Source organism: Lepus europaeus, chromosome 3 (assembly GCF_033115175.1).
Source record: "Lepus europaeus isolate LE1 chromosome 3, mLepTim1.pri, whole genome shotgun sequence".
Lineage (NCBI taxonomy): Eukaryota > Metazoa > Chordata > Mammalia > Lagomorpha > Leporidae > Lepus > Lepus europaeus.
This window is the reverse complement of record NC_084829.1, coordinates 125,310,116-125,323,849: the sequence shown is the minus strand read 5'-3', so window position 1 is coordinate 125,323,849 and position 13,734 is coordinate 125,310,116. Positions and strand designations below refer to the sequence as shown.

The 13,734-nt window shown below is 41.0% G+C and overlaps 1 protein-coding gene across 8 annotated transcripts in view; it reads right to left on the bottom strand.

Moving 5' to 3' along the window:
* Positions 1-1,465: 1,465 nt before the first annotated feature.
* NCOA7 (nuclear receptor coactivator 7) overlaps positions 1,466-13,734 on the bottom strand; it is a 162,553-nt gene continuing 150,284 nt past the window's right edge. For 7 of the 8 annotated variants that reach the window (XM_062186720.1, XM_062186719.1, XM_062186725.1 and 4 more), the window contains exons 12-16: positions 10,576-10,701; positions 8,071-8,223; positions 4,414-4,509; positions 3,970-4,043; positions 1,466-3,577 (exon numbers count right to left, since the gene is read on the bottom strand). In XM_062186720.1, coding sequence (XP_062042704.1) covers positions 3,442-3,577; positions 3,970-4,043; positions 4,414-4,509; positions 8,071-8,223; positions 10,576-10,701 — 585 coding nt within the window. In that variant the 3' untranslated portion in view covers positions 1,466-3,441. Of the gene's footprint in view, positions 3,578-3,969; positions 4,044-4,413; positions 4,510-8,070; positions 8,224-10,575; positions 10,702-12,883; positions 13,066-13,734 lie in introns of those variants that run through there. The other variant, XM_062186726.1, reaches the window with a different exon arrangement.

Sequence of the window (13,734 nt, the reverse complement as noted above, 5' to 3'; positions counted from 1 at the left end):
TGTAGAAATATATAATGAATGATGAGAGAAAAATACAGATCCTTGGAACTGAAGGTTTTGTTACAGTGAGAAAGCATAGTCTGATGATAATAAAATTTGGTAGTAACATTTTGATCTAAGGCTGTGCTGTTTAATATGGTAAGCCACTTGTCATATATGGCTATCTTAAATGAAAAAAGTAAATGAAATAGAAAATTTAGCTCCCTCAACACCCAAGGCACATTTTAAGTGTTGGACATTAGTGTGATAGTTGGTTGCTATCACAAAGGACAATTAGTGGAACATTCCCACCATCATAGAGTGTTCTATTGTGCATTGCTGATCTAAAAGATAAAAGGTTACCCAAACTATTCTATAAAAATACACCATTTTGATGGCTTGATTGGTCCTACCAGGGAGACCCTGTATAATTTTTATTCTGAACCACTAGTGAGTTGAAACAGAAGGTAAGGTAAGGGAGTAAGACCTTAAGACTTTGGTGTGAGTTGTGAAGTTTAACTTTCTCACTAAAGACAGCTTCTGGGAGGGGATCACTGTGAATAAAGATCATAGGCTAGGACGTGGGAATAGATCAGGGGCTTCCCCTAGATGAGAAAGAGTGTGATCTGATTAGGCAGAAGGAAGTGGTCAAAGGCACTTTTGAGACTTGTACAAGGAGTGAGTATGGCTCTTTAATCTAGAGTTTTTGACATTTCTGTTGGCTTCTGACCACTTTTACTTTTCTGTGATTAAATTAGTAAAAGATGTTAAATGTCCTAAAAAGAACATAAACCTGAGAACCCCTTTCTGGCTTGAGAGGTCCTCAATGCCTTCAAAAGGAGAGCAAATCTTTTATTACTTCTGTTTCGTGTGTGTCTAAAACTGTAAACGGAATTAAGGAAAGGGAAGTTAAATTAAGGGCAGCATACTTCTCATACTAGTTCTGGGTGTCCCTGGTGGCTTTCAGAATGGGGATATACCTAAATCATTTTCAAGAGAGCCTGGAAAAACATTTGGTTGCCTCCTCCTACCTAAGTCCTGTGATAGGGACTTATGAACTTAAAGATTTAGAAGTAATGAAAATTGTTTGGTGTTTTCATCTTTAGGAGTTAGGTTACAGGATGCCAAAGAAATCTCATCCAGTGGGAAAGTGTCCCTCCCTCAAGGAAATGAGGAAACAGGTTGAGACAGATGTTAAAAGGAGGAAGTCATTATTCATAGAACAGCCAGGAGGATTTAGAGCAGAGAGGCTGGTAGACAGAGCAAGACTTGTCTGGAGTAACTACAACAAAGTAATTTCCATGAACTGATGAGAGAAGAGGCGGGGATGCTACAGGGAATGAAGAGAGAGTTTCCAGGGTGGCAATGAAAACACTAGTGCTGGACCTTGTTTAGTCTCAGATATTTCATCACCATCTCACAAAAGTAAACACTCTAGTACCCAATTAAATGCCTGATGAATAAATCCTTGGGAAAGAAAATCACACTGAGTGCATAAATTCCTTTATTGAAAATATTGGGATAGCACTGCATTACATATAGTCAATAGCCATCAAGGAAGGATCACACATTTCTGACTGGACAATACTGTTTTAAATAGAGAACATAGCATCTGGATATGCTCTCACAAGTATAGTATCATGGACTAAACTAGGTAAGAGTAAACTATATGCAAAATGACCATTTTGTTTATTAATAGCATATGGTTGCAAATGGTAAATATGATAAACATGAAACATTCCTGGTATCTCACACCAACACATATTTAACAAGCAGATTAAAAAGTTAAACTGCCAATAATGTTGTTAATCAAGAGTTCTCAATAGGAGAACTTGGGTGAAAAATATGCCTGGACTACAGATTTAAAATGTTATAGCATTCATTTAAACTTGCATGGAATGGAAAGGGAGTATAATAGTTGTTGATCTGACAAGTGGTCACTGGCAAGTTTGTTTGTTCCCTTACAAATAGTCTAAAATAGGAGAAAAATCTAAAGGAAATACTCTAAGAGCTTTTTTTAAATGCAGATGCATAAGTACTACTTGTTATTAATTTGTCCTTTCAAAGATCAGTGAGGAAATAATTTACGACAGTCCAGTTTCAACTTTGGCTATTACCTGTAATTTTTTTTTCATCAGCAGTCTTTGGCTTTCATAGAAGTCTAACAATCAATAATATTGGTTAAATTTTTAACGAGGCTTTATTATACTTATAATAAAAATTTTTATGATGTGAAAATGGGTTGGTATTTTAGAAACGGGTTTTCTTTTTTATTTCAATTCTGGTAAAGAATTCCAAATTTCTTTACATTGCTTTTTCTCAAATAAAAAAAAAAATCTAGAAACCAAGATAGTTGGTCCAACCTGACAGTTTTCATTTGATTTTCAAAAATGCAGAAATTAAAGCACCCAACCCCCCTTAAAATAGAGGCCTGCTCATGAATGTAAACACTTAGGGAAAGCTGTGCAAAAAACACTATGAAAATAAAGTTTTTGCTATTAACACACATGATTTTATAAGAAGTAAAACTTTTTTTTTCCAAAGGGGTGTTCTGTCCTAAGTCTAGATTCATAAAGGTATCCATTTCTATAAATATCAACTTAAAACTGTGAAAAGTGGTACATTCTTTTTTACACAAATATGTTCACGGTTGAAAAACTAAAAACGTACCTTATAATGGCTAAATAAAAAGCTGTTCTATAATATGACAAATCAATGAACATTGGTAATGAGCTTTTAAAAATTCAGTATTATATACTCACATATGTATATATCTATATACATATATGCTACTGATGGCCTATCACCCTAAACAATCAGGGCAAAAAAAATTCAATATAAAACTATATAAATCAAACAGATTTGTTCCCAAAAACATAGCACAAAATGTATACATTTCTTTATTTCAGTATTTGACACATTAAAAGAAAAAACCTGCCAACACATTGTAGACAATAAACTAGAAATAATAAATAAAACACTTTTTTTAAAAAAAAAAACTATTCCCTTTAAGTGCTGTGTACTTTCAATTTTTCTGAATGAGACAAACCTTTCCCACGGCAAACAACAGCTGTACATTTGGTAATGAAAATTATGTTGATAAATACACAAGGCATGTATATATTTCCACAGTATCTTTTTTTTTTCACAGTTACCAAAAATAAAAATTGCATTAACTCATATATCTATAAACACTCTGATTCCTCACTGCATGGATTGGAAGCAAGTGGAAGTACAAAGTCTTTCAACAGTCTGGACTTCAAATTTCCTTCTTCAGCACCTGCCTTCCACACATACCTTTCAGAATCTTTCTGCAAGGTGATCATGCTCTGAGATGACGGCAGAAAGAAAGCAATATGGTGGGATGGGGCAGCCTGGCCTGGGACTTTGTTTTCCAGCCAACGTTAGGAGGGCCAAGGGAACCCAGTCTTTTCAATGTTGTGTTTTAAGGCGGTCTGAATTTCACTCGAATGTCCATACCTCCAGGTCCTGAACTATGAAGTCTTCCTTTTTGGAAAGAATGTCATTATTGAAAGTGCTGCAAGAGTTGCTTCGTCCATGGTACAAATCAGCATCTAGCCACAAACCAAATCGTCCCCTGAAAATATAAAAAAAAAAAGATGAAAATACTTCTCATATGTGGAGCACTTAATGCCCTCCCTTGCCCTAGCTTCTTTCTTTTATGCCACAGACAAAACTCTAACATGCTTGTAAAATACAGGGTATATTTCCTATATTTCCTTGAAACTACATGTCTTTTCTAAAAGATAAGTGGTAATAGTTGCTCATTTAGGCATATAAATAAATGATTTTACCTGTGATTCTTTGTGTCATGTGCTAGGTCACTTTGATTGTGTCAGTGGTTAGGTCATGTGTTTAGCACACAGATTAGCTAAAAGTCACCTGACACCAATATCATGGTTAGCTGAGACTAAACAGATCCACTCAAGTCAGGTGGTAAAACAGTAACAGTAACAACCACAACCTTACCCTCCACCACCAAGTTCTAAAGAACTTATGTCTCCATTGATAAAATATGAATTTTCTCCACTCCACTTAAAGACCTAGGGGTAGAAACACACAACAGAGAACAAACATTTTAATCTGGAGAAATTAACAAACAGTGAACATTAGATAGAACTTCTGGGTGGAAGGAAACTACCCCTTGACCTAGCAAGCTCTGGACTGCCAGACCTGGCCTTGGAATGCAGTCTCCAGCTGCTCCCAGCTGCAGCCCCTGTTTGGGTTCCAGGCTGAGCAATTCCCAAGGCCTGGAAGCTGTTTGTGTGTTACAGTCATGAAGTGCTAACCTGGGCTGGCATGAGTCCAGAAGAGGTTACAGGACAGTTGGTGCCCTCATAACTACCACTCCCTACCCACCTCCCTGGTGACACTATGACATTGGAAAGTTGGATATTTCCCCCATCTGTGTACCTTGAAATTAGGGCTAAATGTGTACAGGAAAGTCTCTCCTGTGCCATAATAGTGGTCGCTGAACTTGAAAGGATGAGTTGCATATGCTCCAAAAATCTGTCAAAGGAAAACAGAAATGTTACCAACTTTTAAATCTAAACCTCTCAAAGAACAGCTCTAGGAAATATTTTTGATACGGTCTTGTTCTCAGACCTCATTATACCTCTTTTGGCAGATATTATTACCAAATTATACTTGGTAAGTAAAAAGACCTACTAACAAAAGAATCAACAAAATGTCACAGCTCTAACTGGAACCCCAGTGGCCCAGCTGCCTAGCTTCCTAATGCAAGGAAAATCCATCAGATAAAACTGAGAGAACTTGTTTGTCAAAAGCCAACAGTTTGGCCCAACACTTCCAAACTCAACCATGGAGACATTTTTTTTTTTTTTTAAGTGAGTAACAGGTAACATACTGGGAACAGTAAACAACAAGATGCACCTTGCACATAAAGGTGAGGGCTTGGGAGAACTAGTCACATCTCTTACGTTTTATAAGCGAATCACAGCCAGGCTTTTCACCAAGAAAACAAAACTTTCATTATTTTTGATCTGTAATGATATCAATATGTATATCAATATACTTATTAAAACCAGATCCTTAAAATGATTGAGCCAATATAGCTTAGTTTGAAATGACTTTTAAGAAAAAAATAATCCTTTTGTTTGCCAGAAATACTTTCATGGTTTTCTAGAGTGTCCTGAACTTTCCTCTAGTGATCTGAGTCAGTCAGTTCCTCTATGTCTTACGACCTGCTTCTTCTAAGCCATTGCCTTAGATTAGAAGCTGGACAATGGCTTTCTTCTCTTGGAGGAACAAGCTTATTTTATGGGTAGGGTGGTAGGCAGGGGCAGTATCCTGTGGTCTTGGCTTACCTCACCTGGCATGGAACTTCTGCCCTGGGCACTGGAACAAGGGCAGGAGAGATCCCTGTATCTCAGCCTGCCGTACCTAAGGCTCTGTGAGTGGGTCTGGATGGAGGAACAGAGTCTCTTATCTACAGGCCACACTTGCCTAGATTTTTAGCCTCTGAAATCCAGACCTTGAGTAGTGCTAAGAAGTGCTGAGGACCTGCACCTAGAGGGGGTCCACCACAACAGACTCCTGCCCAGAGAAGAACTCCTGTCACTCTGAGCTGGGGGGTGGAGAGGGTAAGAAGGTGGTACCTCAAATGTCCCAGAATATCACTCTCCATGCCCTTAGGACATCTTCCAGACTTTAAGTGATTGTTGTTTTTAAGATTTCCACCAGTTCTGGTTCTTTCACTGAGATTGTTTCTGCAGAGTTCCTAACAGCTACCATTCGGCCTATGAAATATTTTTACATTAGAACTTCATTTAATTTATGTGCAGATACATTTACAGGAGTTGTTCTGTCATGTTCCCAAACACAGCCAAGCCACATTCTTTCCTTGGGGCTAGGTGGGGTGGGGAAAGCAGAGTTAGTGTTCAGGTGCCCTCAAACAATACAAGTGCCCCAAGGTACATGAATCATAAGACTCCACCCCTAACAAACAGTGTAAGCTTCAGTTGTAGGCCTCTTGCATGCAGCTGCTGACAGGCAGCTTGGTGAGACTGTGCTGCATCCATACCTGCTCTGTGTGGACCATCATGTTCTCCAAAAAGTCTGATGTCTTCAGTAAGTAAGTAGAATTAATCTATACTTATGGGGAAGGGTTGTATGAGTGGTCTAACATAACCACGTCTTACCTCACTCAACACATAGCACTCAACTTCTCAGACACCTCACTAAACCCATCGATAATTGCATTTGACACCATATGTTATGATTTTAATTTTTATATTGACTCTACCCAGTATTCCAACATGGATTGTTAACAAACAAAATGCCATCAATTAGGAAATAATAATAGTAACATCAAAAGCAGCTCCACTCCTCCATGCAACTCTGAAACTATCATTATTTCTTTACAAAGTCACAGAGGTTACCGTTAAGAAAGACAGGGTCAGGGCTGGCACTGTGACACAGTGGCTTAAGCCGCTGCCTGTGACCTGGCATCCCATATGAGCACTGATTTGAGTCCCAGCTGCTCCACTTCAGATCCAGCTCCCTGCTAATATGCCTAGGAAAGCAGGAGAATATGATCCAAGTTCTTGGGCCCCTGCACCAACATGGGAGACCTGGATAGAGTTCTAGGCACCTGGATCTGACCTGGCATAGTTCTGGCCATTTGGGGAGCAAACCAACAGATGGAAGCTCTCTGTCTCTCCCTTCTGTCTGTAACTCTGCCTTTCAATTAAGTAAATAATCCTAAGAGAGAGAGTCTTTAGTACCCAATCTCTTCTATCTTTTCCTAAGATGCACAATGACAGCAAAGTTCTGCTTCCCCTAAAATGATACATGTTGATTCTGTGTTTCACAGTAAGTACTCCGATGCTGAACAATGCCCTGTCTGTAACACGTAGTTAGCCATTTGCTGAATGAATAAATTAATGAATGGGGGTTGAATAAAATCTGTGTGAAAACCAGTAAGTAGAAAAATAATGGCATCCCCATCTTAGAAATCTTAAAGGATTTCTTCTTAACATAACACAAATCAAAGTGAAAAGAATGAAGAACAGATGTGAATAATGCCTTCTAGTGATGCACAAGCCTGATGGGGTAGTTAATGAAGGGAACCTGGACAGATTCCACTCTGTATGAGGGAAGAAGAAAGAACGTAGGCTACATGCAGTAACAGCTCAATTTCACCAGTGTCTCCAAGAAAGCCCAGCTCTAACAGAGGTGAGAGTAAAATCAGAATGGTGCAGTACACACCCTGATGTTTCTCAACAGCTGGACACTCCAGGCAGGACACACCCTGGCCTAGATTGATTCTCCCTTACAACCATTTTTGGGGGAGACTGCTGCAACACAGAAAAAAGGTTACAGCATAGCACCAGAATATATTTCTGCTACTATCTCCAAATCCAGACTGGACTTTTCCAGCTTCTAGTTGTCAAGTATTATTATGGTTTCCAAATCCATGGTAAGCATAGCAAAACTAAGTCTTTAGAATAAGACTAGGAAAAATGCTCTATTTTGCTTTTACAGATGACAGACATAGGTTGAGGTGGGATGGCATGATAGGGACTTATCACAAAATAAGGCCGGCGCCATGGCTCACTAGGCTAATCCTCCGCCTTGCGGCGCCGGCACACCGGGTTCTAGTCCTGGTCGGGGCACCGATCCTGTCCCGGTTGCCCCCTTCCAGGCCAGCTCTCTGCTGTGGCCCGGGAGTGCAGTGGAGGATGGCCCAAGTGCTTGGGCCCTGCACCCCATGGGAGACCAGGAGAAGCACCTGGCTCCTGCCATCGGATCAGCGCGGTGCGCCGGCCACAGCGCACCTACTGCGGCGGCCATTGGAGGGTGAACCAACGGCAAAAGGAAGACCTTTCTCTCTGTCTCTCTCTCACTGTCCATTCTGCCTGTCAAAAATTAAAAAAAAAATACTTTAACAAAGAAAAATATAAAGAAAAAACACACAGAAGGAAATGTGGCAAAATCTTGCTAACGGTCACATCTGGGTAATGGAACTTCATTGTGCTGGTCTCTCTACTATTGGGTAGGTTTGAAAATCACATTTAAAATGTTTCCTATGAGAGGAACAGGCCTCACCTGATTATCCATATCTTTGATGACCAACAGGACGGGGCTATCCAGTGATGCTGATTTCCGATAGAGAGTTTTCAAGCTGGTTCCGTGCTCCAGCGTGCTATAGGCCAGTCTCCAGGGATACCCTTGTACCCTTGCTGGAAGGCGACGGGCCAGCTGCAGGGCCAAAGAAGGAGATGTAAATACATGGGTCCCCCACAAATCACTCACAAACTAGAAGCAGAACATAACCACCTGTGACTCAGACTCAAAATCAGACTCTTACATACCGTTCCCCTTTACTTGGGTGACTATTTCCCACTATAAAACAACTAAAAACCAAACAGGGAAATCATTGATGGACACCATTTACCTTGACAGCGACACTACCCAGAGGACCCCTTCAGAGTCTCACTGTGGGGGTTCTCCCCTGCCTCTGTACACTGAAGATGCAGAATGAAGTGGCTAGAGAGATATGAACTAGATACTCATTCTTCCTTTACCCTCCAACCTGACTTTGACCAAACAACTCATGGGAGGGTCTTCAAAGAGCTCACGGAAAATGCTCATCACTGTTTAATTCCACTTCCCAGAAACTTTCTGAAGTCGCTTTGTATTTCTCCAATTGTCCTTCCACCCTCTCTCCCTGAGATTGATTGATTTATTTGAAAAATCAGAGTTACAGAGAGGCAGATCTTAGATTCAATGGTTCACTCTCCAAATGGCCACAACAGCCAGGGCTGGGCCAGGTTAAAGCCAGGAACCAGGAGCCTCAACCAGGTATGCCCTGTGGGTACAGGTGCCCAATCACTTGGGCCATCATCTACTGCCTTCCCAAGAACATAAGCAGGGAACTGGATAGGAAGTGGAGTAGCCAGGACTCAAATTGACACCAAATGGGGTACCAGCGTTGCAGGCAGTGGCCTAACCTGTTGTACCATAACGTCAGCCCCTCCAATTATTCTTTCTAAATTCTCATTGGCTCAGAGCTGCTACTGACAACTGTAGCTTCCTACAGAAGTGAGAGTAAGAAAACAAGTGTTTTATGTGAGAAGTCAGAGGGAGTCTGTCCTTAATGTAACCATATCTTTCACCTACACGAATATTTTTACTAAACTCGGCTGCCATAAGTATGAATAATGTACATTATTTTAAGAACATTACTCAAGAAGGCTATGTAGTGTTTAAAATCTGGCATGAATCTCATCTCTATAAGCACTTGGTAAAAGTCTATTGGCTTTCCTGAGCCTTTTCTGACTCATTTGTAAAATTAGGGCACGGAAACTTCATTGATTAAGTTCTCTGAAATTCAGGTTTCTAAGATAACTATGAGGGAAGTGCGAGAGATTCCTTACTAAGGAATATAAGTATATTATAGAGGGTGAGCACTTGGCCTACTGGTTAAGATGACTCCATCCCATAACAGAAAGCCTGGGTTCAATTCTTGGACCCAGCTCCACTTTCCTGCTAACGCACACTCTGGCAAGCAGTGGTTGTAGCTCAAATTAATTAACCCCAACCACCCACAAGGATGGGGTTAAGTTCCTGGCTCCCAGATTCAACCTGGGAGGCATTTGAGAGTGAACCAGTTAATGGGACGTGTGTGTGTGTGTGTGTGTGTGATTATACCTCTGATGTCTCTCAAATAAAACATAAGCGCATTAGATCATAAAATGCAAGTAATAAATTTTTATAACATACACAAAGAAAATGACAGAAAAACAAGTACTTTTCATGAAGCAAATAAAGCACACATCGGCTATGTAAGTGAAAGCCATCAGAACCATTCCACAACTTCTAGGATAACTTTGTCCATTTGAAGTACATTATGGCTATGGTAGGACATGAAAAATACTTTTAAGCTAAGAAATGACTTTGCTTCAGGTTTGACAGAAGGATCTTAGAGTCTGACATCTCCTAATGCTCCCAATAAGGTGGTAGGGAAGACTGCTCTAACTGTTCTTGATGTGTTTTTTTGTTTTTATCTTCTAGAAGGGAGAGTGAGAGAGAGCTCTTCCATACACAGTTCACTCCCAAGTGGCCACAACAGCCAGCAGGACTGGCCAAAGCCAGAAATCTGGAACTCTATCCAGCCCCCCATATGGGTGCAGGGGCCCAAGCACTTGAGTCATCATTCACTGTCTTCCCAGGGACATAAGCAGGGAGTTGGAAAGAAGTGGAGTAGCTGGGACGCGATATGTGATGTACTTGGATATAAGGTGCCAGTGTACTAAGCAGTGGCTTACCCCACTATGCCAAAATGCCTACCCCTGCTGTTAAGTTTTCTGAAGCAGAAAATGGGACATAGGCCTTGTTAATGAGGGAAGTGCGAGAGATTCCTTACTAAGGAATATAAGTAAGATATATTGTATATAAGATATACATTCCTTACGAAGGAATATAAGTAAGATATATATTGCTAAGAGCTGCTGGCATTCCTTGTCTCAAACCTGACTCACTCTTCACCCCAAGTCAGAAGAACAAATATGGTCAGGGATGGGAAACACATTCAAGGCCCAGGGAACGCACCTGCTCTATGTGCATGTTCTCCAGGAGCGCACTGTGGGGCTGCAGGACCGGCAGCACCTCCTCGTCCGCATCGTCATAGTAGCTGCACGTGCTCTTCCTGCGCTTTGCCTCCTCAACAGTGATGATCTACAGGGAGAAAACAACCAAGGAGAATGGATTTTGCTTTTCTTCCAGCTGCTGTCAAACTCCCTCAGATACACCATGCTGAAGGGAGAGTTTTGATAGCAAGAAATAAACTGAACAGGACTCTAGCAAAATGACTAGAGTTTTTTTTTTTTTAAGAAAATTTAAATTATATCAGAGGCAGGCAGAGAGAGAGAGAAAGGGAGAGGTGGTGGGGGGTGGGAGGAGAGAGAGATAACAGCTAGGGCTGGATCAGGCCAAAGCCAGAAGCTGGAATTCAATCTGGGTCTCCTACAAGAATGACAGGGACTCAACTACTTGAACCATCCCCTTCTGTGTCCCAGGATGCACATTAATAAGAAGCTGGAATCAGGGGGCAGAACCAGGACACTAACACTGGCACTCCAATATGGGATGCAGGCATCCCAAGCAGCATCTTAATTTGAACCACTGCACCAAATGCCTGCCCCAGAAATGGCGAATTTTTCAATTTCAGAATGATTGCAGAATTTAAGACACTGTAGCCGAAGCTTATAATACATATAAAGTCCTGAGTATCCCAGTTCTGCTCTTGCTGTGGACTGCTCAGTCCTTGGGAATTGTATACAACTCCATAAGCAACATATACCCTACATTTGTCTCCTGTAGCCTGTATCCACATTTGAGTTGTTAAGGAAATAATCAGAGATAATTCAGTGAGTACATCTTCTATAAATAGGGAGTTCGGGAAGATAAGCATAGTTTTTAATCAAGGTTCCTGACGTTTGATCTCAAGGCTGTGCACGTAGCAACCAACTCTGATAGAAATAATGAATGATTTCAACCACCAGGAGCAACCACAGGAGAAGCATGGGGCTTAAGTCTAAGTTACAACTAGGTTCTGATTCTTCATGTTCAGTTCAGAACCGATCAAAGCATTTTTCCCTTCTAAACTGAGAAACATTATATTGTCTACAACATTCATTAGTGGTATCTATACTTACGAACTACAAAGTCCATTTCATCTAAAAATCCATCTTCATGATAACCTAACTTCATGATAGGATGTGGCACTGCATTTTCACATATGCACATGCCTTTAATTCATTTTAATCTACTGTGATCCCTTATATGATGCTTCTGAGGTGAGGGCTCAGTGTTTTTAACATTCTATGTGTTTAATAAACCTAAAAATAAACTGAAATTTTATTGCCAAAAAAATTCATCTTTTGCCCCTCTTAAGTTCTTTTTTTTTTAAAGTTAAAAAAAAAAAAAACTTTTTGACAGGCAGAGTTAGACAGTGAGAGAGAGAGAGAGAGAAAGGTCTTCCTTCCATTGGTTCACCCCCCAAATGGCCACTACGGCCAGCACGCTGCCCCAATCCGAAGTCAGGATCCACGTGCCTCCTCCTGGTCTCCCATGTGGGTGCGAGCCCAAGCACTTGGGCCATCCTCCACTGCCTTCCCGAGCCACAGCAGAGTGCTGGAGTGGAAGAGCAGCAACTGGGACAGAATCCGGTGCCCGGACCAGGACTAGAACCTGGGGTGCCGGCGCCACAGGCGGAGGATTAGCCTAGTGAGCCACAGCACCAGCCTGCCGCCTGCCCCTCTTAAGTTCTAAATGCTAAATGAATGAATGCATTAAATGAATGAATTCGCTAAATGCATTATTTTGAAATTGAGGGATATATATATATATATATATATATATATATTACAAATAATCCATGAACATTCTGGGGACAGAGAAAAGCATGTAAGTTAGATCCAGTGCAAGCTTCAGAGGATGCACTTACTCAATTTCTAAAACACACAGTGATAAATAAAAACTACCGGTTGTCACCTGTGCCAGATTTCAGGAAAGGAATCAGTTTTTAAATTTTACCATCTCCCGAAAGAGTATTAACACAGAGAAAACAGTAGCAAAGAATCACAAAGCCAGCATTTTAAATATACAAAATAAGATACCTTTGGTGGATTCTACATTTACCATAGGAACAAAATTGGGTGTAGGATGAAAAAAAAATCAAACATAGATTTCTAACTCTAACAGGAATGAGCAGCTACACCATATCCATCTGCACAATGAATCAAATACCTGCACTGGATGAAATGTCAGCACAATCCAATCTCATTAGAACAAACTGTAAAAACATCTCTGAGCATTCCGTCCCTGGCTTAGCCCTCAGGGACACACTGCAACCTACCTTCACAAAAGGCTCTTGGTCAGGTCTGGCACAATAGAAAATCTGAATGTCCAAGGGCACCCTCCGGCCTCTCATTGCAAGGTTTGCTGTCTAAAGAGGGGCACTTCTGTTTTCTAGCCACCTCTGCACCACACAGACTTACAGCCACGCCGCCAAGCTACAACTGCTTTCAGTATCGAGTTTCCTGCAAGGTTGAGTTTCTGTTTTCCTTAGGAGAGAGTTCAACATTTCTACAGGAACACGCCCAAATTAGGGTTGAGAGCAAACCCACTTCCCGTCAGGCATGGCCGTGATACTGTAAAATGACACTTTCACCTTTGAAAGGGTGATTTCCCAACAGTTCAATAAAACCCCATTGGTGTTTTTTTCTCTCTCTCGTTTTTCTTCTTAGGTTTTACTCCGTAACTGTCTGCTGGTGAACTTAGCTTTTCTGGCCCTGTCTTTTCAGAGTATTTTCCCCAGCCCCACTGTTAACTCTAAGCCTCCATTATAAATGCAGTGTACACTTCCTGGCATTAGTCTGAATCTCCAAGCAAAGATGAAAAGGAGCCTTTAACTGAGGTAGGTTCATTAAAGTGAGAACAATGCATTTCACCCAATGCCATGTCAGATTTGTTGGGCATACGTGACTTCAAAAACATGGGAGAATGTCTGGTTTCTATGATGTAGTTTTTTTGCAAATTTTTTTAAAAGATTTATTTATTTATTTGAAAGGCAGAAAGAGAGAGATCAATCTTCCATCCGCTGGTTCACTCCCCAAATGGCCACAATGTTTGGGCAGGGCCAGGCTGAAGCCAGAAGTCAGGAGCTTCATCCAGGTCTCCCGTGTGGGTGCAGGTGCCCAAGTACTT